Below are 25102 nucleotides of genomic sequence, written 5' to 3'. Positions count from 1 at the left end.
CTTTAAATAGTTTTATGCTGGGTTTAGGATTCCAACATGGATAATCAATTAGTTGAGAAAAGGGAAATGCACTTACTCCCTGGACCCTAGAAGTGCAACATACTATCACTGCATTTAGACCGAAGCCACAGCAATTTTAACAATAAACATCATTATGTTCTAATCAAATACCAAGGCAGAGAGTAATGTACAAAGCCATCAGAATAGAGGTTGTGTGTGTGAGTGAAAGGTAAACTAATGAATCAACAAATGAATCCGGTATATTTTAGCAAAGAGCATTTTTATTGGTTAACATCCCTAACTTAGCACTTGATACTCTCCACAGTTATTATAAAAGGCAAAACAAGCTGATAAACTAACTTCAGTAAAACAACATAACATGTGATAAAAGACACAGAATTAAAACCACAGAATCAATTTCCTTGAGCAGTTCCCATCTTTATCACATACTGATTATTTTACGTATTGTTTACATGTCTCAGCCCAGGTCCAGCATCTGTTCAGCACCAACTGATAAAGGGCTGCCATGGCTGAAAAAGCACCCTTGGAATTTGAATACATTCCAATTTCTTTCCAGCTTTAGGGGGTACTGAGGCCAGGCTGAGAGGGGCAGAGGGCACTCCCATCAGTCAGACAGAGAAGGCAAAGGAGGGTGAAAAGGAAGCCCGTCAACAAATAGCACCTATACACTATAGCTACTATTTCTGTTCCTTCTACATTGGAAGTTTAAAAAACCACAAAGTGGGCACCTAAACACAGCCTTAAATTAAAAAGCATACTGAATATTCAGGTTCTAAACTCTATTTCTAAAAAGCAGGTGCATAATTTAGTGTGGGTTGCATTTTTAAGCACTCCAAATAAACTAAATCTGGGGAGCTATGAAGGTGTCCAAAATAACAGCTCAATAGGGAATGCAGACAAATGTGAAAAACAAATTATGTGAAGAACCCCTTTAACAGCTTTAGGTAAACCAAAGTTTCCCTTAAACCATACAACACAGAACACAGTCCATAACTATTGTGTCACTAAAACAAGGAAGATTATAATTTTTACTTACAAGGGATAAAAATTACAGTATAAAATTGACAAAACTGTTATCTGTTTCTTCCTGACAGAAACATGCCCGAGTCATAATCACATGAACTCTTCTGCTGCGGTTTCATTTTGAGAGGGAAAGAGAGTGGGGTGGGGACGTTAAGGGAAAATAACTGGAAAACAATGTACAGAAAACACATCATAAGAAAGAAAATCTGGAAGGAACCATTATCTCCCTTCATAGCCATTTGGGTGAGCAGAAGAAAAAAATCTATGTCTAAATAGAACACACATTTCTTTTTTTTTACTGAATGCTTCTTCAAAAATGTGAAGGAAAGTCTGGCCTTAAAAACTAACATCAATTGACCTTTATAAAACATGATTTTCTTACTCCCCTAACACATTTTTTACTTTTATTTTCTGAATATACATACACATTTTGCTTTACTTCCCCCGCAGGGATTTCCTCATGTTGGTTTTACCCTTCGAAGACGGCTTGGACGCCTTTCCAGCATCAGCATGTTTTTTAGATGCACTTGCTGCTGGTTTTTTAGCAGGTGCTGGCCTTGGTTTCTTGGTGGGGGTACTGGCAGGCTTGGGTTTCTTTGCTGGAGAAGGAGCTTCTTTTGCTTTCTTTAAAGGTGTTGGGAGGGCTCTCTTTGGGATGCTTTTGATGTTTCCACGTGGTTTGGGGGGTCCTCTTTTCGGTTTAGGTTTGGTCACCTGCCTTTTTGGAGGGGCAGTGGCACGACCTCTGGAAGCAGACTTTTTCTGCATCCTGTGAAGGAGAATATATGCAGCACTGGTTAGAATTAACGGAACCATATAAAATAAACAATTACATTTTTTCCTATTTTTAAAATAATGTAAGACAAATGAAAAATGCTTTCAAATGTAATAAGATAATATCAAAATTATCAGTGTTCACTTTTTTTTTGGCTCCAAAGACTTACCCTCCTCTCCCACGTGAGGGAGCGATTAGCTGTGAACCTGGTGAAAATTGCTTCAGTTATAGTTAATTAAGAAACCAATTTCTTGCCTGAAATGGTATTGCTCCTTGATGTGGTACAGATAAATAAAACGCATTGTACTATCATGAAGTGGTTGGGTTGAAAATTCAACACATTTTGTTCACTAAGGACCTGATTTGCATATTGGCGGTAAGCATACTGCGTCACAATTTGGACCGTTTATGCTTACTGCCAATATAATGGTCCGCCCACTGAATTTATATAGGGCAGACCATAGTTTGGCTTGGCGAAGTCTACTCTGTCTCAGCCATGGCCAAACATCTCAGACAACACAACAGAGTAAAGAACCGAGTAAAGGCTGTCAGAGAACTGGCTGTCTGCCCACCAAATTTACATGGATGGACATATCTATAGCCATTTTTCTTTACTGGCCATCAATGTCAGGCAAACCCCGGCAGTAAGGGGCAGTAAAACAACTATTAAAAATGCCCCCCTGCCCTGGGAGTTATCTCCCATGATAAGGGAAGCACAGTTTTTTATTTTCAAAAACAAAAACCTACTATGGAGTTTTGTTTTTGAAAATAAAGAATTGAAGATTTACCTGTGGCTCTGTCATGTTTCACAAATCCGTATGTCAAAGTTACAATAAAACGGTTTCTGTGAACGGTAGAAATGTCTGTCGCCGACGGACATTTCTAAATTTGGCAGGCAGATAATGAGTCAGGGCGATGGAGTAATTTACTATCGGTCCATCAGAACATAAATCCACCCTTAAGTATTTTCTGGGCAAAGGGGCTTCTACTGGGCAGTGTCTATAATAAGAAACATACAATGATCTGCTTTTCTTCACCTAGACTCTCCATTTGCACCATCTTTAGAATCGCTTTTGCACCATTAATATGTGCACTTGTGAATGAATATTTCAAACTGTTAAAGTGCAGGTGGGTTTCACCTGTGGATCTATTTAATCCAAAACTGCAAAAAGACAAAGTTACTAATAAAGTAATTTGGATAGATTTTAAAACCTAGACTGTTTCTCATTATTAGTCTTTGGGTATCACTTCCACTATGTCCTCCATTACAAGTTACACCAAGCTGTACCACTGGTGGGGACATCACGCACTTGATGACTCAGAGTGGACCAGTGTTTCCAGACAATACGTTTTCAGATATAGCAGACCACTGTTATCGGCCCGGGCCCACCTAACATCCCAAACTACTTGCCCAGAAATTTACTGACTGCCCTGAGGTAGCAATTTCTTTGTTGAACTCCACGGACTTGAGGGGAAGCTGTGCAAAAGGACCCACTAATCCTGTGCGCGACCAGGTATTACTCCATGCCAGGTAATCTCATTATTCTCATTAATTCAAAAGGAGATAATGTCCAGAACCATAAGTTCGGTCGCAGCTCCCCAACAAATTAACCAGGGATCTTTTAAAGGAGGTAGTAGACCCAGAAATTGCTTTGCATCTGGACCTTCCAACCCATTTTTTTCGCCCACTGTCACTCTAGACAGAAGCTGCCTTATGCAGTCTGTACTGACTGTGCTCCTCCTGCGAGCAATCCATCTCAAACTGCAAGGCTAGACCAGCTGTGCCCATGAGAAGAGGGGTCATTACAAATTTGGTTGGTGTGCCAAATCCAGAGCGATTAGTATAATATAAAGCAAAGTTGCCAAGAACCTTCCGCGTTGGGGGGCAGGGGAGGCAGGAAGCATAAGCAAATATCTCAGACCTATTCACTGAAAGACGATCCACCTTAACATTTTGTGTTTGTTGCTAATACATCGATGTCTGTTTTTCTAAACTGAGTGAATACCTCTTTTACAAATGGTTGAAGTCATTGATATTGGTGTGTTAATGACAGAAGGTGTCTTCAATTACATTTTTATTCTTATTCCTGGCCAAGTGGTAGGTAACAACATGGATTTTTTCTAAACTGTCCACTACTATATTTAGCCAACTTCGAGAGAGGAAAGAGTTTAGCCCTTACCCAACATAGCTTTGATCTTTTCTGTCATAAATGTTACCACCAAACTTGTATCAGTGCCTAACATCTTATAGCACCAAAAACATGTTTTTTTTATTCTAACCATGACACGTTTCACTGCTTTGTCCAACATCCATTGACCTTGTGTGCATGTAGACAGTTCGAATGTGTGTGCCACCAACTCAATGAATGCAACATCTGTTGTAATTGTCACATTCTGGAACTGATCTGTGAAGGCTCTGCAACTAACTGTTTGTTGTATTTATCATTTTAAGTTTTTTACCACGTTGTAAGTTATTAACAACCACTAGATCCTCCACGTCCCACCGTGAGTGCAACTACTGATTCGTGAACAAATCTGCAAGTTTTGTATCATGACACAATAAGCACATGGCATCAAACATATATGAAAGCTATTACTGATATTAATTCATCACCAGTCTTACTTCGGAGATGTCAGGAAAATTTGAATGTATTATAATTCCAGACCTTTCCCCATAAAAGGAATGGCAGATGGTCTCAGTGTCTATAAGAAAATAAGTTACTTACCTGTAACTGTGGTTCTCCAATATTGGTATCTTTCATAGAGTCACATGCTTGAATCATTCCCCATCGTCAAAGTGGGAGTCCCACGGTACATAGAAAGCAGTAGATTAAAATGTTTACATTGAAGTCAATGGAAAAGATACATTCACTTTCATATCTTCATTAGAAAAGACCATAAGTCCAGCCAATCAGGTGAGATCACCCTTTAGAACCCTCAGCACAGAGGCTCAGTCTCTCAGATTTTCCAGCTTGAGTGACATACGAAATAAAGAACAAAAGAGGTGAGCCTCTATGGGGAGGAGGGTGCGTCGCATGTGAATCTATGAAAGATACCAACAAAGGTAAGTAACTTATTTCCTTCTCCAGTATTGGGGTATCTTTAAAAGATTCATATGCTTGAATCAGAATAATCAGCACTAAACATAAAATGTTAATATCTATATGTATAAACATCATACATATTCACATAAATACATACATATCTATAAATATATACATACATATCTAATAATATATATTAAAATCTTTGCAAATTCACCTGCAAACATTAGGATTCGAGGATGGTGGGTAAAGAAAATTGTTGGCTCACCTTATGCAAATAAATTACGCAAAACTGCTTGTCCTACCATTGCGTCCATCCTATCAGTGGCTTCTAGGCAGTAGTGTTTATTAAAGGTGTGGCTGCTAGTCCAAGCTGCCGCTCTGCAAATCTGGTGTAGAGGCACTCCTGCGAAGGGAGCTGCGGAAGTAGATACCGCTCTAGTGGAGTGAGCCTTGACGTTGGATGTTAGCAGTTTTCCCACTAGCTGGTGACAAAACTGTATGGCAGTGGCGATCCACCGAGCTATAGATTGTTTGGTAACAGCAGTCCCTTTACTGAGTTGTCCATAGCTAACAAACCATTCATCACCTTTACGAAAGCTTCTATTCCTTTGGATGTAGAACCTGAGACATCTTTTGATATCTAAGGAATGTAGCGCTCGTTCTGCTGGAGTTCGAGGGTTTGGAAAGGAAGTCTTTAATATTACTGGTTTGTTCAGATGAAAGTTCGGGGGAACTTTAGGAATTAATTTAGGATTAGTTCTAAGAAAGACCATATCCGATTTAAATTGAAGAAAAGGGTGAGATTGTGAATGCCTGGATGCCACTAACCCTCTTCACAGAAGGAAGCAGAAGAAAAGTAGTTACTTACATGTAACTATAGTTCTCCAGTATTGGAACCTTTCACAGATTCACATGCTTGAATCATTCCCCGTCGTCGAGATGGGAGCCTCCAGTACAATTACACAAGTAATGATGAAACATATCAATACAAGGGCCTTGGGCCTCTTTACTTTAATAGTCTATCACAGTTATTTTAAGAAAAGGACCAAACTTGAGCATCCACCAATCAGACAATACCACCCTCTAGAATCTTCCTGAGAGAAGTTCCAGCCCCTCAGATTTTCCAAGCACAAGTGCATTAGGGAGGGAAAGAGAGAGAGAGAGAGAGAGAGAGATTCTCCGGGGAGGCGGGTGGGTCGCATGTGAGTCTATGAAAGATTCCAATACTGGAGAACTATAGTTACAGATAAGTACCTAATTTTCTTACTCCAGTATTGAAACTTTCATAGATTCACATGCTTGAATCAGAGTAACGAGCAGTACTTATGCACATTGGAATATTGCAGCCATGTACGTCACAAAACGCCTGTGTGTATGTATATATGTGTATATATATATATATATATATATATATACATATATATACACATACATACATACATACATACACACACTCTAAACAACATATCGTCTGTTCACCCCATCTTTACTTCTCTCCCTTTACTCTTTTTCTTTTTTTAAACGCATAGGATCCGTATTCAAAAGTAACAGGACATAAACAATGTGCATACCTTATCTAGGATGGAGGGATGAAAGAGATGGCTCACCTTCACCTGAAGAGGTTCCTGAGGACTGCTTGACCCACTGCTACCTCTCCTTGCGATAGTGCTTCCAGGCAGTAATGTTGTGTAAATGTATGGCAGCTTTTCCATGTCGCTGCTCTGCAGATGTCTTGCAGAGGAACCCCCGCAAACAGTGCTGCTGAGGAAGAAACTGCCCTTGGAGAGTGAGCACGGACCGATGAATGCAGTGTTTTTGCCCGTCGCTTGATGGCAGAAACGAATGGCTGAGGGTATCCATCTGGCTATACTCTGTTTGGAGAGCGGTTGACCTCATCTGGGTGCACTGTAAGCTACGAACAATTGATTGGAGCGGTGGAAGGACTTAGGGGCTGATTCTAATTCTGGCGGGCGTAATCGAGCCGGCGGAGTGGGAAGGTGCGACGGGTGCAGTAGCACCCGTCGCGTATTTCAGTGTCTGCAAGGCAGACACTGAAATACCTTGCGGGGCCCTCTTACGGGGGCCCCGCGACCCCCCCTACCGCCATCCTGTTCATGGCGGCTTTCCCGCCATGAACAGGATGGCGGTAGGGGGGGTCAGAATCCTCATGGCTGCGGAGCGCGCTCCGCAGCCATGGAGGATTCAAACGAGCAGCGGAAAGTCGGCGGGAGACCGCTGACTTTCCGCTTCTGACCGCGGCTGAACCGCCGCGGTCAGAATGCTCGTTGGAGCACCGCCAGCCTGTTGGCGGTGCTCCCGTGGTCGGTGGCCCTGGCGGCCACCGGCCGCCAGGGTCAGAATGACCCCCTTAGTCCTATCCAGGTAGAATTTGACACATCTCTTAATGTCTAAGGAGTGTAACGCTCTTTCCGCAGGAGTAGATGGATGTGGAAAAAAGGTTTTAAAAACGAAGGGCTCGTTCATGTGAAAATCCGAAGGGACCTTCGGTATGAAATGCAGGTTTGTGCGAAGTAGTAGTTTATCTTGCTTGATCTGCAAAAACGGCATCTGTATGGAGAGGGCCTGAATCTCACTGACCCGTCTGGCTGATGGGAGAGCCACCAGTAAAGCAACTTTCCAAGAAAGGTATTTGATAGGAGCAAGATGGATTGGTTCGAATGGAGGCTTCATTAACTGTGCTAGAACAATATTCAGGTTCCACAAGGGAGGAGGAGGTCTGAATGGAGGAAAAACCCTAAAAAGTCCTTTTAAAAACCGTTTGATTAATCTAGAAGAATACAGTGAAGATGAAGAGTCTAAACGTCTGTATGAAGCTATTGCCGCCAGATGCACCTTTCTGGATGAATGCGTCAGGCCTGATTGCGCTAAATGTAATAAGATTATAATTGTTTTGGGGGTGAGGACAGTGGATCAATTTGTCGCTGGTGGCACCAGAATCAAAATCTTCTCCACTTGCAAGAATAAGCCTTATTAGTGCTATCTGCTCTGGACAAAATGTCCCTACATTCCTGTGGGATATTCAGATGTGCGAAGAACTCCCTGTGTTCAGGAGCCATGCTGACAATCGCATCGACTGAGGATCTGGGTGCCCTTTGTTCATTGTTAGCAAGTGCAGAGATGGTTTGAGCGGAATGTGAGGCTTCATTGACTGAAGAAGCTCTGCGAACCAGTGTTGGAGAGGCCAGTACAGAGCAATCAATATCAGGGTGCACAGCTCTGTTTTCATCTTAGTGAGGACTCTTGGGATCAGTGGAATTGGAGGAAAGGAAAAAGCAAAGATGCCTGACCAAGCTATGGAAAACGCATTCCCCCAAGATCCTTTTTGGAGATGCCAGGTTGCGAAGTACCGGCATTTGGCGTTCCATTTCCTGGTGAACAGGTTGATTTTGGGCATTCCCCAATGGGAAAAGATGTAGTCCACTGCGGACTGGTCTAGCTCCCATTCGTGGAAGCTCGATCTTTGTCTGCTGAGTGAGTCCGCTATCTTGTTCTCTATCCCCGGCAGATGCACCACTGTGAGTCTGATGCCTTGCTGCGAGGCTCCATTCCAAATCTTTTGGGCTTCCCTGGAAAGGGTGAGAGACCTCGTGCCTCCTTGTTTGTTGAGGTAATGCATCGTAGTGGTGTTATCTGTTCTTATGACTAAGTCTGACCCCGCTATCTTTGGAAGAAAAGCCTGCAAAGCGAGATAAACTGCTCTGAGCTCTAGCAGGTTGATGTGCATCGCCCTCAACTCTAGTAGCCACTTGCCACTTATTTAAAGATCTTACAAAACAGCTTCCCAGCACTCCAGAGAGGCGTCGGTCGTGATAGTCCAAGGAGCTGGACGATGTAGGAAGGAAAGGCCGACAGACAGATGATGCTTTTGAGACCACCATGTCAGAGCTTTGACCATTGCTGGGATTATGTTTATCCGATCTTCGAAGCTTCCCGAAACCTGGAGCCACTGAAGATTGAGTTGCTCCTGGAGCGGTCGCATTTTCAGTCTGCTGATGGGAACCAGAGGTATGCATGATGACATCATGCCCAACAGGGATTTGAAAAGGCGAACTGAAACGGAGTTTCTTCCCTGTATTGACTTTGCTAGAGTCAGTAACTTCTGTTGTCTCTCTACTGTGGGACACGCCATGGTGGATTGAGTGTTCAGGTTTGCCCCTAAAAAGGTGATACTGCGTGATGTTAGGGGTTTGGACTTCTTCCAGTTGATGGTGAGGCCTAGACTGTTGAGTAAGGAAACGCACTTTTTTGTTGATCTGCGCGCTCCTGCGTAGGTGTTTGCTTTTATCAGCCAATCGTCGAGGTATGAAAATATCTGGTGTTTTCTCTTCCTGAGGAAAGCTGCGATTGGCGCTAGACATTTGGTAAATATTCTGGGAGCTGACTTTAGGCCAAAAGGAAGGACATGAAATTGAAAATGGCTTCCGGCTACCATGAATCTCAGGTACTGTCTGTGGGCAGGGTGGGTGGGAATGCGGATATATGCGTCTTTTAGGTCTAGTGTAGACATGAAATCTCCCTGGTTCAGTCGCAGAAGGACATCCTGTATTCTTATCATGCGGAAAACTGCTTTTTTAAGTAGATGTTTAATTCCCTTATGTCGAGGATCGGCCTCCAGTCTTTCCACTTCTTGTGAATAAGGAAGAACCTGGAATAAAACCCCCTTCCTCGCTGTGACAGAGGTACGTTCTCTATAGCTCATTTGAGGAGCATCTTGTTGATCTCCCTCTTGAGTTGTTCTGGATACCTTGATGGAATCCTGCGATGAGGACTGGAGGGAGGTATTTGGATAAACTCCAGAGTGTGGCCCTGTTTCACTAATTGGAGGACCCACTTGTCTGATGTGATGACTTGCCATTTCTTGAGAAACAGGGATAACTTTCCGCCTAGAACCAGAGGAGGAGGGTTGGATGTAGCCGGCGCCTTGTATGTATCAGGCTCTACGAGCCGAGTCTTTAGCAGGGCAAGTTGAGTGTTCCCTAGTGCCAGATCTACCATAAGCTGCTTGTGGTGGCTGCCTTTGTGGGTAGTATTCACGAAACTGCTGGGAGGAGGAGGGACAAGTTGAATATCTATATTGCTGATAGCCTCCTCTATATGAAGGCAGTCCACGTCCTTTAGCCCAAAAGGACGGCTTCCGAAACTGGAGAGTCGCTAGCGATCTTGCTGTATCCGTGTCGGATTCCATAGATTGTAAGGCCTCATCAACATGTTTACCAAATAATGCTTGGCCATCAAAAAGTAGGTCTAAAATCTTATTCTGTACCTCAGGCCGGAATGATGTAGCCTTTAGCCAGCCTTGCCTTCGAAGTACAGCCGCACCTGCGAGCTGGCAAAATGCATTTGTGGCTACGTCCAACACACAGTCTATGAGCTCAGCTGAGGTGCACTGACTTTCCTGTAATGTCTTCCTTGCCTCTGATCTTCCATCCTCTGGCAACTGGTCAATGTGCGGGGCAATGTCTGCCCATAGCTGTCTGTCATACCTAGCTAACACCGCTAGAGAGTTAGCAGCTCTTATCACTAAGCTAGCCATCGACGAGAACCTCTTTCCAATATTGCCCAGCCGTCTACCCTCTCTGTCTGGAGGTGCGGAAATAGGAGCAGACGGATTCTTGGACTTTCTCTGTGCCGCCTGGGCCACCACTGAGTCCGGATGAGGATGACCAATTAGACATGCTAAGGCATTTTATGGTGCCTTGTATTTTTTATCTAGCCGTGGCAGTACTGCTGTGACAGTAGCAGGGTTATGCATCACTTTCAGCCCTTCTTCCCATAAGTAGCTGACGATTGGAATAGAGCGCACAGATTTCTGGAACAGCTCTTTAAAATCATATAGGAAGCAATCGGTTTGCTTGGACGGCATTGGCAAGGCGAAACGTTTATCTGCTCTCTCCAGGAGATTATGAAATCCCCCAATGTCATCTGGCGGGGATTCTACCTTTGACTGTGAAGGAGAAGGAGGAGCAGGAATAATGTATTCATCCCACTCCGAATGAGTGTCAAGGAGCTCTCCTTCTTCCTGATCCCCTTCCGACATATCGGTGTCCTGAGGTAAAGTCATATCCGGCGTGGTAACATTTGTCAGTGGTAATGAGGTCAGTCTCTGACGTGGGGTAGTCACCCTGGAGACTGGCGACGGCAGAGGTTGCTCCCCTTGAGGAGAAAAACGCCTGCTATAATCAGCCAACATCGCACGGAGGTCAGAGAGCAAAGAGTTTGGAATGTATGCTCCTTCCTGATATTGTTGATCTCCTCCATAGTACTGAGGGTCATAAGTTTCCTCAAATTAGTCTTCGTCCTGATATTTTACGTTCAATTGAGAGGGGCTATGGGCTGTCGTCGTCATAACAGCAGTTGACGGTGTAACAGTGGAAGTCGCCGTCGGTGAAAAAAACACTCACCGACGGTCCCGACGACGCTGAGTCCGTCGTCGACGGTACATTCTTAGCTGCCGAAGTAGATGAAGGCCTTTTGAAAGCCAAAGATGGTGGTACAGAGGATGATTTCTTATGCTTCTCAGAACTGCTGGCATGACCTCTCTCGCCCCTTTCCTGGAAGATTTATGAGGTGAAGTAGATGGGCTGTGGCCCTTTTAAGACCCTGTGGTAGTCTTTTTGTGGGCTTTTCTTGGTTGTTGGGAAGGGGATCTTGTGTCTGATCTCGCCCTTTTTGATGACTTTTTGGATGTTGAAGAGTCCTCATTATCCGAATCAGAGACTGGATTAACTCTGTACTTAAGTTTCTGCAGCCAAATTAATAATCTGCCTTATCTATCCTTAAGAGTCTTAGAGGAAAAGGTACGACAAACCTTACAGTCCTTGGCTGAGTGGTCTGGAAAGAGGCAGTATATGCAATCCTGATGAGTGTCTTCTGAATGTAGACTTTTCTTACCACAGGTTTTATAATTTCTGAATAAACCCTTCTTCTCCTTGTCAGACATGCTGTAGGTGTTAACCCCTATCAGTCAAAACAAGGTTTAGTAGAGAAAAATTACTTCAAGGCAATCCAAAGGTGTGAAGAAAGAGCAGAGCTCTGAGGAGATTCCCTAGCACGACGTGTGGTAGAAAATCTGAGGGACTGGAGCTTCTCTCAGGAGGATTGTAGAGGGTGGTGTCGTCTGACTGGTGGAAGCTCAAGTTTGGTCCTTTTCTTAAAATGACTGTGATAGACTATTAAAGTAAAGAGGCCCAAGGCCATTGTGTTGATATGTTTCATCATTACTTGTGTAATTGTACCGGAGGCTCCCATCTCGACGACGGGGAATGATTCAAGCAGGTGAAAGTTCCAATACTGGAGTAAGAAGTGCTGTCTTCCAAGAGATATATTTTCGATTCAGCTTTGTGAATAGGCTCAAAGGGATGCCTCATCAATTGTGACAGAACTATATTGAGATGCCAGGGAGGAGGAGGATGGAGTTTAATGGGAGGAAATATCCTGAATAATCCCTTTAGGAATTGTCTTTATTATCCTAGAGGACCATAAAGATGATAAAGCTGCAGTACGGCGGAATCGAGAGATGGCTGCCAGGCGAACTTTGATAGATGAGTGGGAGAGACCTGATTTTGCTAGTTGCAGAAGATACAGAAGTATCTGCTCTGGGGAAGACGATAGGGGATGAATACTCAAGGTTTTACACCACATGCAAAATCTTTTCCACTTGAGTTTGTATGTCTTATTCGTAGACTGAGCTCTGTCACTGGCGAGCACCTCTCGACAGTCTGGTGGAATATCTAGGTTGGCAAATTCATAGAATTCAGGAGCCAGGCCGATAATCGAAGAGATGTCGGCTTGGGCTGACGGACCTGGCCTCGAGTCATCGTTAGCAAGTCTGGTATTGGTCTCAATGGAATGTGAGGATGTTTCAAAAGAAGTAGTAGCTTTGTGAACCAAAACTTGTGTGGTCATCTGGGAGCTATCGATAGTAATCGGCAAGGTTCTCTCTTCATCTTCTGAAGAATTCTCGAGATTAGTGGGAGAAAAGCGTAGGCATAGATCCCAGACCATTTGATCAAAAAAGCATTCCCCTTCAACCCCCTCTGCGGTTGCCAGCTTGCCGAGTACTGGCATTTTTTGTTCTCTTGTCGCAAATAGGTCCAGACTGAGCTTGCCCCAGTGAAGAAAGACGATAAAGAGTTGCCTAGTTGAGCTCCCATCCATGGCAGGTCATCGATGTTCGTCTTAGTGCATCTGCCAAGGTGTGGGATATTCCTGGGAAGTGTTCTGCTCTGAGAGTTATATGATGATGATGGGGAAGCGCCCAATACCACAGCTCCTAAAACTGGAGAGACAGCGCCGGCTATCTTGTACCCCCCTGCTTGTTGAGGTAATGGATGACTGTGGTGTTGTCGGTTCAGATCAAAACCGATGAGCCTTTGATCTTGGTGAGGAAGGCTTTGAGCGCCAGGAACTCTGCCTTTAATTCCAACGTGTTGATGTGTAGCACTGCTTCCTGTATGGTCCATTTCCCTCTCACTGTTAGGTCTTCTAGGTGCACGCCCCATTCCTCTAGAGACGCACCTGTAGTCCAAATATGCACTGGTTTGTCTTTCAGAAAAGAGAGACCTTCTAAGATGAGGGGGGTCCTCCTCCACCATTCTAAGGCTTGTCTCGTTGGTGTGATTATTAGGACAATATCGCCGAAAGATCTGCTTATCTGCTTCCACTGATTGTCTAATTGTTGTTGAATTGTTCTCATGTGAAGATTGCAGTTTGATATCAACGGAATGCACAAGGAGAGCATCCCCAGAAAAGATTTGTAAGTCCGGACAGAAGTGTACCTTCTTTTGCTGAGATAGTACACGCTAGACTCCGAATTCTCTTCCGCCTGTCCTGAGAGGCGAGAGCTTTTGCTGGCTCCGTGTCTAATACGGCTCCTAGAAAGGTGATGTTGTTTGACAGTACTAGGTGAGACTTTGGGTAGTTGACTGCTAGTCCTAACCTTTGGAAGAGGGACAGGCACTTTGCTGTGTCTCTGGCCGCCTAGGACGCTGCTTGTGCCTTTATGAGCCAATCGTCCAACTATGGAAACACTTGGATTCCCATCTGCCTGAGGTGGGCTGCCACCGGAACCAAGACCTTGGTGAAAACTTGCGCGGCTGATCTGAGGCTGAAAGGTAACACTCTGAACTGGTAGTGTGTGCCTGCAACCTTGAAGCGTAAGACTGGGATGGATAGGGATGTGGAAGTAGGCGTCCTGGTATACAAGGCCGTCGTGAAATCTCCTTGGTTGAGTAATCTTAACACATCTTGGGAGAGTGATCATCCAAAACTACTTGTTTTTTCAGGAATTTGTTTAAACTGCAAAGGTCTAAGATAGGTCGCCAGTCTCCTGTCTTTTTCTGTATGAGGAAGAAGCAAGAGTAGAAGTCTGTTCCCCTCTGAGACTTTGGTACGATCTCTATTGCTTCCTTGTCTAACAAATTGGCAATCTGTACCAGGAGCTCTTGTAGATGGGAAGGTGGGGGGTCCTCGTGGTGGTACTTCTGGAGGAGATTGTTGAAATTCCAGGGTATGTCCTTTGTTGATAATATCGAGGACCCATCGGGTCTGATGTGATCTGGAACTATTGGTGGGAGAATCTGGAAATTCTGTTCCCTATTAAAGTGTTGGGATAGGGGTTGGTTGCAGGCAAATGATGAAGGTCAGTGTTTTCTGGCCGCATCCTTGCCTCTATAAGAGGACTTTCCTCTTGTGGTGTGTCTGAAGGTTGCAGATGGTGGTTGCTGATAAGGGTGTTGCTGCTGCTGACTGGCGGTTGGACAAAATTGGCCTTGGTAGGGTTGGAACCGCCGATACTGGTGCAGGCCACCTTTGTAAGAGTAAAGTCCCCCTTCCTCTTGCCCGCCGAAAGGGCTGCTTTTTAAATTGCAGCGTACCCAGTGATCTAGCTGTGTCGGTGTCTGCAGGGCGTCTTTGACATGCTTGCCAAATAGCAGTTATCTGCTGTAAGACATGTGTAAGGAAATGCCTTCCTTGGCATGGTTACCCCCTGACTTGTTTGCCTTTTGTGGATGCCAGTTATGATTGAAAGTGTGCTGGGACCCTGCTAACCAGGCCCCAGCACCAGTGTTCTTTCCCTAAACTGTACCTTTTTTCCCACAATTGGCACAGCCCTGGTGTAGGAAGCTGGCTCTGTATTGAAAATGTCACTTACCCAGTGTACATCTGTTCGTGGCATCAGTCGCAGTCGATTCGCATGTTTCGCTGTAGATACGCATGTTTCGCAATAGCTCGCCATCTGGTGTTGGGCCGGAGTGTTACAAGTTGTTTTTCTTCGAAGAAGTCTTTCGAGTCACGGGACCGAGTGACTCCTCCTTTTGTCTCCATTGCGCATGGGCGTCGACTCCATCTTCGATTGTTTTTCCCCGCAGAGGGTGAGGTAGGAGTTGAATTGTAGTAATAGTGCCCATGCAATGGAGTGACTAAGTATGCACCTATTAAAGGTTGAGATGATACATATATAAATAATTGAAGGTAACTTCCAAACTGCTACAGGCTCCCGGGGAGGCGGGTGGGCACATGCGAATCTACTGCGACTGATGCCACGAACAGATGTACACTGGGTAAGTGACATTTTCAGTTCGATGGCATCTGTCGCTGTAGATACGCATGTTTTGCATAGACTAGTAAGCAGTTATCTCCCCAAAAGCGGTGGATCAGCCTGTAGGAGTGGAAGTAGTCTGAAATAATGTTCTTAATACGGCTTGACCTGCTGTGGCTTGTTGTGCGGATAACACGTCTACACAGTAGTGCTTGGTGAATGTGTGAGGCGTAGACCATGTGGCTGCCTTACATATTTCTTGCATTGGGATGTTTCCTAGAAAGGCCATGGTAGCACCTTTCTTTCTGGTCGAGTGTGCCCTTGGTGTAATGGGCAGCTGTCGTTTAGCTTTAAGGTAGCAGATTTGGATGCATTTAACTATCCATCTGGCTATACCTTGTTTTGATATTGGGTTTCCTGCATGAGGTTTTTGAAATGCAATAAATAGTTGTTTAGTCTTTCTGATGTTTTTTGTTCTGTCAATGTAATACATCAATGCTCTTTTGACATCTAATGTATGCAGTGCCCTTTCAGCTACGGTATCTGGCTGTGGAAAGAACACTGGAAGTTCCACTGTTTGATTTAGATGGAACGGTGAAATAACCTTTGGCAAAAATTTAGGATTGGTCCTTAGGACGACCTTATTCTTGTGTAGTTGTATAAAAGGTTCCTGTATTGTAAACGCCTGAATCTCGCTTACTCTTCTTAGGGAAGTAATGGCGATGAGAAATGCCACCTTCCAGGTTAGGAACTGTATGTCGCAGGAGTGCATGGGTTCAAAAGGTGGACCCATAAGTCTAGTTAGGACAACATTTAGGTTCCATGAAGGAACAGGTGGTGTTCTTGGTGGTATAATTCTCCTAAGGCCCTCCATGAATGCTTTAATGACTGGTATCTTATATAGGGAAGTTGAATAGGTAGTCTGCAGGTATGCAGATATTGCTGCAAGGTGTATTTTAATGGAAGAGAAAGCCAGGTTAGATTTTTGTAAGTGAAGCAAGTAACCCACTACATGTTCTGGAGTTGTGTGTAATGGTTGTATTTGATTAATATGGCAGTAGCAAACAAACCTCTTCCATTTACTTGCATAGCAGTGCCTGGTGGATGGCCTTCTGGCTTGTTTTATGACTTCCATACATTCTTGGGTAAGTTGTAAGTGCCCGAATTCCAGGATTTCAGGAGCCAGATTGCTAGATTCAGCGATGCTGGATCTGGGTGTCTGATCTTTTGGTTGTGCTGTGTCAACAGATCTGGCCTGTTGGGCAATTTGATGCAGGGTACTACTGATAGGTCTAGCAGCGTTGTGTACCAGGGTTGCCTTGCCCAAGTTGGTGCTATCAATATGAGTTTGAGTTTGTTTTGACTGAGTTTGTTTACCAGGTAAGGAAGGAGAGGAGGAAAAGCGTAAGCAAATATCCCTGACCAATTCATCCATAGGGCATTGCCTTGGGATTGTTCGTGTGGGTATCTGGATGCGAAGTTTTGGCATTTTGCGTTCTCCCTTGTCGCAAACAAGTCTATCTGAGGTGTTCCCCAGAGTTTGAAATAAGTGTTCAGAATTTGGGGGTGAATTTCCCATTCGTGGACCTGTTGGTGATCTCGAGAGAGACTGTCTGCGAGTTGATTTTGGATCCCTGGTATAAATTGTGCTATTAGGCGAATTTGGTTGTGAATTGCCCAACGCCAAATCTTTTGTGCTAGCAGGCTTAACTGCGTGGAGTGCGTCCCCCCCTGCTTGTTTAGATAATACATTGTTGTCATGTTGTCTGTTTTGACGAGAATGTATTTGTGAACTATTATTGGTTGGAAAGCTTTTAGTGCTTGAAAAACTGCTAGAAGTTCTAGGTGATTTATATGCAGTTTTGTTTGATGTACGTTCCATTGTCCTTGTATGCTGTGTTGATCGAGGTGTGCTCCCCACCCTGTCATGGAAGCATCTGTTATTACGTATTGTGGCACTGGGTCTTGGAAAGGCCGCCCTTTGTTTAAATTTATGTTGTTCCACCACAGAAGCGAGAGGTAAGTTTGGCGGTCTATTAACACCAGATCTAGAAGGTGACCCTGTGCTTGTGACCATTGTGATGCTAGGCACTGTTGTAAGGGCCTCATGTGCAGTCTTGCGTTTGGGACAATGGCTATGCATGAAGACATCATGCCTAGGAGTTGTAGTACCCTCTTTGCGTGTATCCTTTGTGTTGGATACATGCGTTGTATGATGGTGTTGAAATTTCGAATTCTTTGTGGACTTGGAGTGGCTACTCCTTTTGATGTGTCTATTATGGCTCCCAGGTATTGTTGTACCTTGCGCGGCAGAATTTTGGATTTTGTGAAATTGACGGTGAACCCTAGTTTGAAGAGGGTTTGTATGATATGATTTGTGTGATTTGAGCACTGTATTAACGAATGGGCCTTGATTAGCCAGTCGTCTAGATATGGGAACACATGTATTTGCTGCCTTCTTATGTGTGCAGCGACTACCGCTAGGCATTTGGTAAAGACTCTTGGTGCGGTTGTTAATCCGAAAGGCAGTACCTTGAATTGGTAATGTATTCCTTTGAATACAAACCTTAGGTATTTCCTGTGCGATGGGTGTATTGGTATATGGAAATAAGCATCCTTGAGGTCTAAAGTTGCCATGTAGTCGTGTAGTTTTAGCAATGGCAATACTTCTTGTAGTGTGACCATGTGAAAGTGGTCTGATTTGATGAAAGTGTTCACTACTCTGAGGTCTAGGATTGGTCTCAGCGTTTTGTCCTTCTTTGGTATCAGAAAGTACAGTGAGTAAACTCCTGTGTTTATTTGTGTGTTTGGCACTAATTCGATTGCATTCTTTTGCAATAGTGCCTGCACTTCTATCTCCAGGAGATTGGAATGGTGTGTTGTCAAATTTTGTGCTTTTGGTGGTATGTTTGGAGGGAATTGTAGAAATTCTATGCAATAACCATGTTGGATAATTGCTAGAACCCAAGTGTCTGTAGTGATTTCCTCCCATGCTTTGTAATAATGACTTATTCTTCCCCCCACTGGTGTTGTGTGGAGGGGGTGAGTGACATGTGAGTCACTGTTTAGTAGTAGGGGTTTTGGGGCTCTGAAATCTTCCTCTATTTCTAGGGAATTGCCCTCCTCTATATTGTCCCCGAAAACCTCCTCTATACTGTCCCTGGTAACTGGACGGTGTTGCTTGTGAGGTGCTGGCTTGTGTGCTCTGACCCCGAAACCCCCCTCGAAAGGGCGTTTTACGGAATGTGCTGTAATTCCCTCTGCTCTGCGGGGAGTAGAGTGCGCCCATGGCTTTGGCAGTGTCTGTATCTTTTTTGAGTTTCTCAATCGCTGTGTCCACTTCTGGACCGAACAGTTCTCTTTCATTAAAAGGCATATTGAGAACTGCTTGTTGAATCTCTGGTTTAAATCCAGACGTTCGGAGCCATGCATGCCTTCTGATAGTTACAGATGTATTAATTGTCCGTGCAGCTGTATCTGCAGCGTCCATGGAGGAGCGGATCTGGTTGTTGGAAATGGTCTGTCCCTCCTCAACCACTTGTTTTGCCCTATTTTGTAAGTCCTTGGGCAGATGTTCAATGAGATGTTGCATCTCGTCCCAGTGGGCTCTGTCATAGCGCGCAAGTAGTGCCTGGGAGTTCGCGATGCGCCACTGGTTTGCAGCTTGTGCTGCGACTCTTTTACCAGCTGCATCGAACTTGCGGCTTTCTTTATCTGGGGGTGGTGCATCTCCAGATGTGTGAGAGTTGGCCCTTTTCCTAGCTGCTCCTACAACGACAGAGTCTGGTGGCAGCTGTGTAGTGATGAAAACCGGGTCTGTAGGAGGCGCCTTATACTTTTTTTCCACCCTTGGTGTGATTGCCCTACTTTTGACCGGCTCCTTAAAGATTTCTTTTCGCGTGCCGGAGCATACCAGGGAGCATAGGCAGGCTTTGGTATGAGCTGTGGGTGGAGGAGAGTGTGTTGAATAAAAAATCATCCTCGACCTGTTCTGAGTGGAGGCTTACGTTGTGAAATTGTGCTGCTCTAGCCACCACTTGAGAATACGCGGTGCTGTCTTCTGGTGGAGATGGCTTTGTAGGGTATGCCTCCGGACTGTTATCTGACACTGGGGCGTCGTATAGGTCCCATGCGTCTTGATCTTGGTCACCCTGGCTTATGGTGGTGTGAGCTGGGGAGTGTGATGGAGTTCGTGCTGGTGAGACGTTAATCACGGGCGGAGGAGAGGGTGGTGGGGTAACTCTTTTCACCACTTTTGGTTGTGGTGTCTGTTCAGTTTGGAACTCCAACCTTCTCTTTCTTCTAATGGGGGGAAGGGTGCTTATTTTTCCTGTCCCCTGCTGTATGAAGATACGCTTTTGCGTATGGTCCACATCAGTTGCGTGTAGCTCTTCCTCAAACCTATGCTTTTGCATTTGGGAGGTTAGCGAGTGCTCTTCTGTATAAGAGCCTGAAGCTGGGTCGCTTGCAGTTTGTTTCGCCATCGAAACCCTGTCTGCGTGTTTTTTCGGCTCCGAGGTGACTTTTTTCTTTTTCGGGGCCGAAACCTCTCGGCGTCGATCTTCTTCGGTGCCGCTGTCTCGGCGTCGAGCCGTGTCCACACCGGCATCTCGGTGTCGAGGCTTGTCTCCAGCACTTTCTCGGTCCCGAGAAGGCTGCGTGCCGGTGTCTCGACCGGAGTCGGACGACCTCGGCACTGTTTGGGCCTTTTTCGGTGCCGACGGTCGGTCACCGAATTTATGGGTGGAGCCATGGCCTGATGGCAGTGGCGTCCCCTGGGCCTTGTAAATCTTTCTCTGTGTGGTTTTCGACGTCTTACTCACGGTTTGTGTATCGTCGAATCCTTCGGAGTCCGATTCTTGGATCGAGAAGGTACCTTCCTCTTCCTGCTCCTCGAACTCTCGGTGGGCTGTCGGCGCGGACGCCATCTGAAGTCTTCTGGCTCGACGGTCTCGGAGTGTCTTTCGGGACCGGAACGCACGACAGGCCTCACAGGTGTCTTCACTGTGCTCAGGTGACAGGCACAGGTTACAGACCAAGTGTTGGTCTGTATAGGGGTATTTATTGTGGCATTTGGGGCAGAAACGGAACGGGGTCAGTTCCATCAGCGTTCTTCAGCACGCGGTCGGGCCGACCAGGCCCCGACGGGGGGATCGAAAAAGTACCCCTAAGGGCACCGGAGCTCTTCGATCTTCGATGCGGTGTTGAATCTAAGTACGCCGATCCCGAACGCAACAATACCGACGAAAATCTTCTGAAATTAGCTAATTTTCCGTTCTGAAACTCGGAGCGACAGGAACACGTCCGAACCCGATGGCGGAAAAAAAACAATCGAAGATGGAGTCGACGCCCATGCGCAATGGAGACAAAAGGAGGAGTCACTCGGTCCCGTAACTCGAAAGACTTCTTCGAAGAAAAACAACTTGTAACACTCCGGCCCAACACCAGATGGCGAGCTATTGCGAAACATGCGTATCTACAGCGAAACATGCGTATCTACAGCGACAGATGCCATCGAACATACTATTTCAAAGTAAGAAATAGTGCGCACAGAGTCCAAGGGTTCCCCTTAGAGGTAAGATAGTGGCAAAAGTAGATAATTCTAATGCTCTATTTTGTGGTAGTGTGGTCGAGTAGTAGGCTTATCAGAGGGTAGTGTTAAGCAGTTGATGTACACACACAGGCAATAAATGAGGAACACACACTCAAAGACTTACTCCAGGCCAATAGGTTTTTATATTGAAAAATATATTTTCTTAGTTTATTTTTAGAACCACAGGTTCAAGATTTACAGTTAATACTTTAAATGTAAGGTACTTCACTTAGATACTTTACCAACTTTGAATGAAAGCAATATCACATACAGTCTTTGTAAAAATGGCAATAAGCTATTTTCAAAGTGGACACTGCAAAAATCAACAGTTCCTGGGAGAGGTAAGTAAAGGTTAGTTTTAGAGGTAAGTAAAACACTTACAAGTCTCAAGTTTGGGGCATAGGCAGCCCACCGTTGGGGTTCAAGGCAACCCCAAAGTTACCACACCAGCAGCTCAGGGCCGCTCAGGTGCAGAGATCAAAGAGGTGCCCAAAACACATAGGCGCCAATGGGGAACAGGGGTGCTCCGGTTCCAGTCTTCCAGCAGGTAAGTACCTGCATCCTCGGGGGGCAGACCAGGGGGGTTTTGTAGAGCACCGCGGGGGGGGGGGGGGGGGGGGGGGGGGACACGAGAAGGCACACAAAGTACACCCTCAGTGGCACAGGGGCGGCCGGGTGCAGTGAGCAAAGCAGGCGTCTGGTTTCAGGTAGGAAACAATGGAGGGAGCCGGGGGTCACTTTAGCAGTGCAGGCAGGCACAGGGTGGGCTCCTTGGGGCAGCACCACCTGGGCTAGGCAGAGGACCATCTGGGGGTCACTCCTACGTCAAAGTTTGGTTCCTTCAGGTCCTAGGGGCTGCGGGTGCAGTGTTGGTTCCAGGCGTCTGGTCCCTTGTTACAAGCAGTCGCGGTCAGGGGGAGCCTCTGGATTCTCTCTGCAGGCATCGCTGTGGGGGCTCAGGGGGGGTCCTCTCTGGTTACTCACGGGCTTGCAGTCTCCAGGGAGTCCTCCCTGTGGTGTTTGTTTTCTACAGATTGAGCCGGGAGTGTGAGGTGCAGAGTGTGAAGTCTCACGCTTCTGGCAGGAAACGTGCAGTCTTTGAAAGTTGCTTCTTTGTTGCAAAGAAGTAGCTGGTTTTGAATAGGGCCACTGTTCACGGGAGTTTCTTGGTCCTTTAGTCCAAGGTAGTCCTCTGAGGCTTCAGAGGACGCTGGTCCCTGTCGGATGCGTCGCTGGAGCAGGTTTTCGAAGTTGGAGACAGGCCGGTAGGGCTGGGGCCAAATCAGTTGTCTTCCTCCTTCTCTGCAGGCTTATAGGTCAGCAGTCCTTCTTTCTTCAGGTTGCAGGAATCTGATTTCCTAGGTTCTGGAGTGCCCCTAAATACTGAATTTAGGGGTGTGTTTAGGTCTGGGAGGGCAGTAGCCAATGACTACTGTCCTTGAGGGTGGCTACACCATCTTTGTGCCTCCTCCCTGTGGGGGATGGGCACATCCCTAATCCTATTGGGGGAATCCTCCAAATTCAAGATGGAGGATTTCTCAAGGCAGGGGTCACCTCAGCTCAGGACACCTTAGGGGCTGTCCTGACTGGTGGGTGACTCCTCGTTTTTCTCATTATCTCCTCCAGCCTTGCCGCCAAAAGTGGGGGCAGTGGCCGGAGGGGTGGACATCTCCACTAGCTGGGATGCCCTGGGGCGCTGTAACAAAAGGGGTGAGCCTTTGAGGCTCACCGCCAGGTGTTACAGTTCCTGCAGGGGGAGGTGAGAAGCACCTCCACCCAGTGCAGGCTTTGTTCCTGGCCACAGAGTGACAATGGCACTCTCCTCGTGTGGCCAGCAACATTTCTGGTTTGTGGCAGGCTGGCAGGAACTGGTCAGCCTAAACTAGAAGTCGGGTATGTATTCAGGGGGCATCTCTAAGATGCCCTCTGGGTGTATTTTACAATAAATTGCACACTGGCATCAGTGTGCATTTATTGTGCTGAGAAGTTTGATACCAAACTTCCCAGCTTTCAGAGCCGCCATTATGGAACTGTGGAGTTCGTGTTTGACAAACTCTCAGACCATATACTCTTATGGCTACCCTGCACTTACAATGTCTAACGTTTTGCTTAGACACTGTAGGGGCATAGTGCTCATGCACATATGCCCTCACCCGTGGTATAGTGCACCCTTCCTTAGGGATGTAAGGCCTGCTAGAGGGGTGACTTACCTATGCCATAGGCAGTGTGAGGTTGGCATGGCACTCTGATGGGAGTGCCATGTCGACTTAGTCATTTTCTCCCCACCAGAACACACAAGCTGTGAAGCAGTGTGCATGTGCTGAGTGAGGGGTCCCTAGGGTGGCATAAGACATGCTGCAGCCCTTAGAGACCTTCCCTGGTATCAGGGCCCTTGGGACCAGGGGTACCAGTTACAAGGGACTTACCTGAGTGCCAGGGTTGTGCCAATTTTGGAGACAAAGGTACAGTTTAGGGAAAGAACACTGGTGCTGGGGCCTGGTTAGCAGGGTCCCAGCACACTTTCAAGTCATAACTTAGCATCAGCAAAGGCAAAACGTCAGGGGGTAACCATGCCAAGGAGGCATTTCCTTACACAACGTACAAGCAACACAGGGCTGGTCAGGTGCAGAAGTCAAAGGAGGGCCCAAAACACACAGGCGCCCACTTTTAAAATAGCTTATTGCCATTTTATTTTTACAAAGACTGTAGATGTTGTGTTCATTCAAAGTTCCTAGAGTATCTAAGTAAAATACCTTTCATTTGAAGTATTACTTGTAAATCCTAAACCTGTGGTTCTTAAAATAAACTAAGAAAATATATTTTTCTATATAAAAACCTATTGGACTGGAGTAAGTCTGAGTGTGTGTTCCTCATTTATTGCCTGTGTGTGTACAACAAATGCTTAACACTACCCTCTGATAAGCCTACTGCTCGACCACACTACCACAAAATAGAGCATTAGAATTATCTCTTTTTGCCACTATCTTACCTCTAAGGGAAACCCTTGGACTCTGTGCACACTATTTCTTACTTTGAAATAGTATATACAGAGCCAAATTCCTACACAGTGACTTTGGGGTTGCCTTGAACCCCCAATGGTGGGCTGCCTATGCCCAGGGGACTGACTGTGTAAGTGCTTTACTTACCTGAGCTACTTAACAAAACTTACCTCCCCCAGGAACTGTTGATTTTTCACTGTGTCCACTTTTAAAATAGCTTATTGCCATTTTAACCTAAACTGTGTGTACTACTGTTTTTAATCAAAGTTCTCTATTTACCTGTGTGAAGTACCTTGCACTTTATGTACTTACCTCAAATCTTGTGGTTCTAACATAAATCAAGAAAATATATTTTTCTATATAAAAACTATTGGCCTGGTGTTAAGTCTTTGAGTGTGTGTTTCTCATTTATTGCCTGTGTATGTACAACAAATGCTTAACACTACCCTTTGATAAGCCTACTGCTCGACCACACTACCACAAAATAGAGCATTAAAATTATCTAATTATCTAATTGTGCCACTATCAACCTCTAAGGGGAACCCTTGGACTGTGCACACTATCTCTCACTTTAAGATAGTATATACAGAGCCAACTTCCTACACCAGTATTGGAACTTTCATAGATTCACATGCTTGAATCACACTATAAAGCAGTATTCAGAGCACAGTGCATTGACTCTACATCATTCAAATTAATCGGAGTACTGAGCTGTTCCTAATAGCATGAAAAACATTACCTTCCATACATATAATATCATTTATGTCAACACATACTTATATATTATGAAAAAAGAACATATGCAAATGAACCCTAGAAAACATAAACCATGCAATGTGCCTAATAGAAAAGAAGGATGGAGGGAGGCAATGTGAGCTCACCGTTACTTGGAACAGATGTCACAGTACTGCCTGACCAACCGCTACATCTCCCTTAGGAATGCCGTCCAGACAATAGTGCTTCGTAAACGTGAGCAGTATTCCAGGTGGCTGCTCTGCAAATGTCCTGCAGGAGTACACCCGCAAACAGTGCCATGGACCCTGAGACAGTTCTCGTAGAATGTGCCCTTACCGAGGATTGTAA

General features: G+C 45.4%; 1 protein-coding gene across 2 annotated transcripts in view; it reads right to left on the bottom strand.

Moving 5' to 3' along the window:
- Positions 1-261: 261 nt before the first annotated feature.
- The window catches only part of HP1BP3 (heterochromatin protein 1 binding protein 3), a 707156-nt gene continuing 682315 nt past the window's right edge, over positions 262-25102 (bottom strand). For both annotated transcript variants that reach the window (XM_069240026.1, XM_069240025.1), the window contains exon 12: positions 262-1813. In XM_069240026.1, the coding sequence (XP_069096127.1) occupies positions 1480-1813 (334 nt within the window). In that variant the 3' untranslated portion in view covers positions 262-1479. The remainder of the gene's footprint in view (positions 1814-25102) is intronic.

Source organism: Pleurodeles waltl, chromosome 6, assembly GCF_031143425.1.
Source record: "Pleurodeles waltl isolate 20211129_DDA chromosome 6, aPleWal1.hap1.20221129, whole genome shotgun sequence".
In the NCBI taxonomy this organism is placed as follows: Eukaryota; Metazoa; Chordata; class Amphibia; order Caudata; family Salamandridae; genus Pleurodeles; species Pleurodeles waltl.
This window is presented reverse-complemented; position numbering and strand designations above follow the sequence as displayed.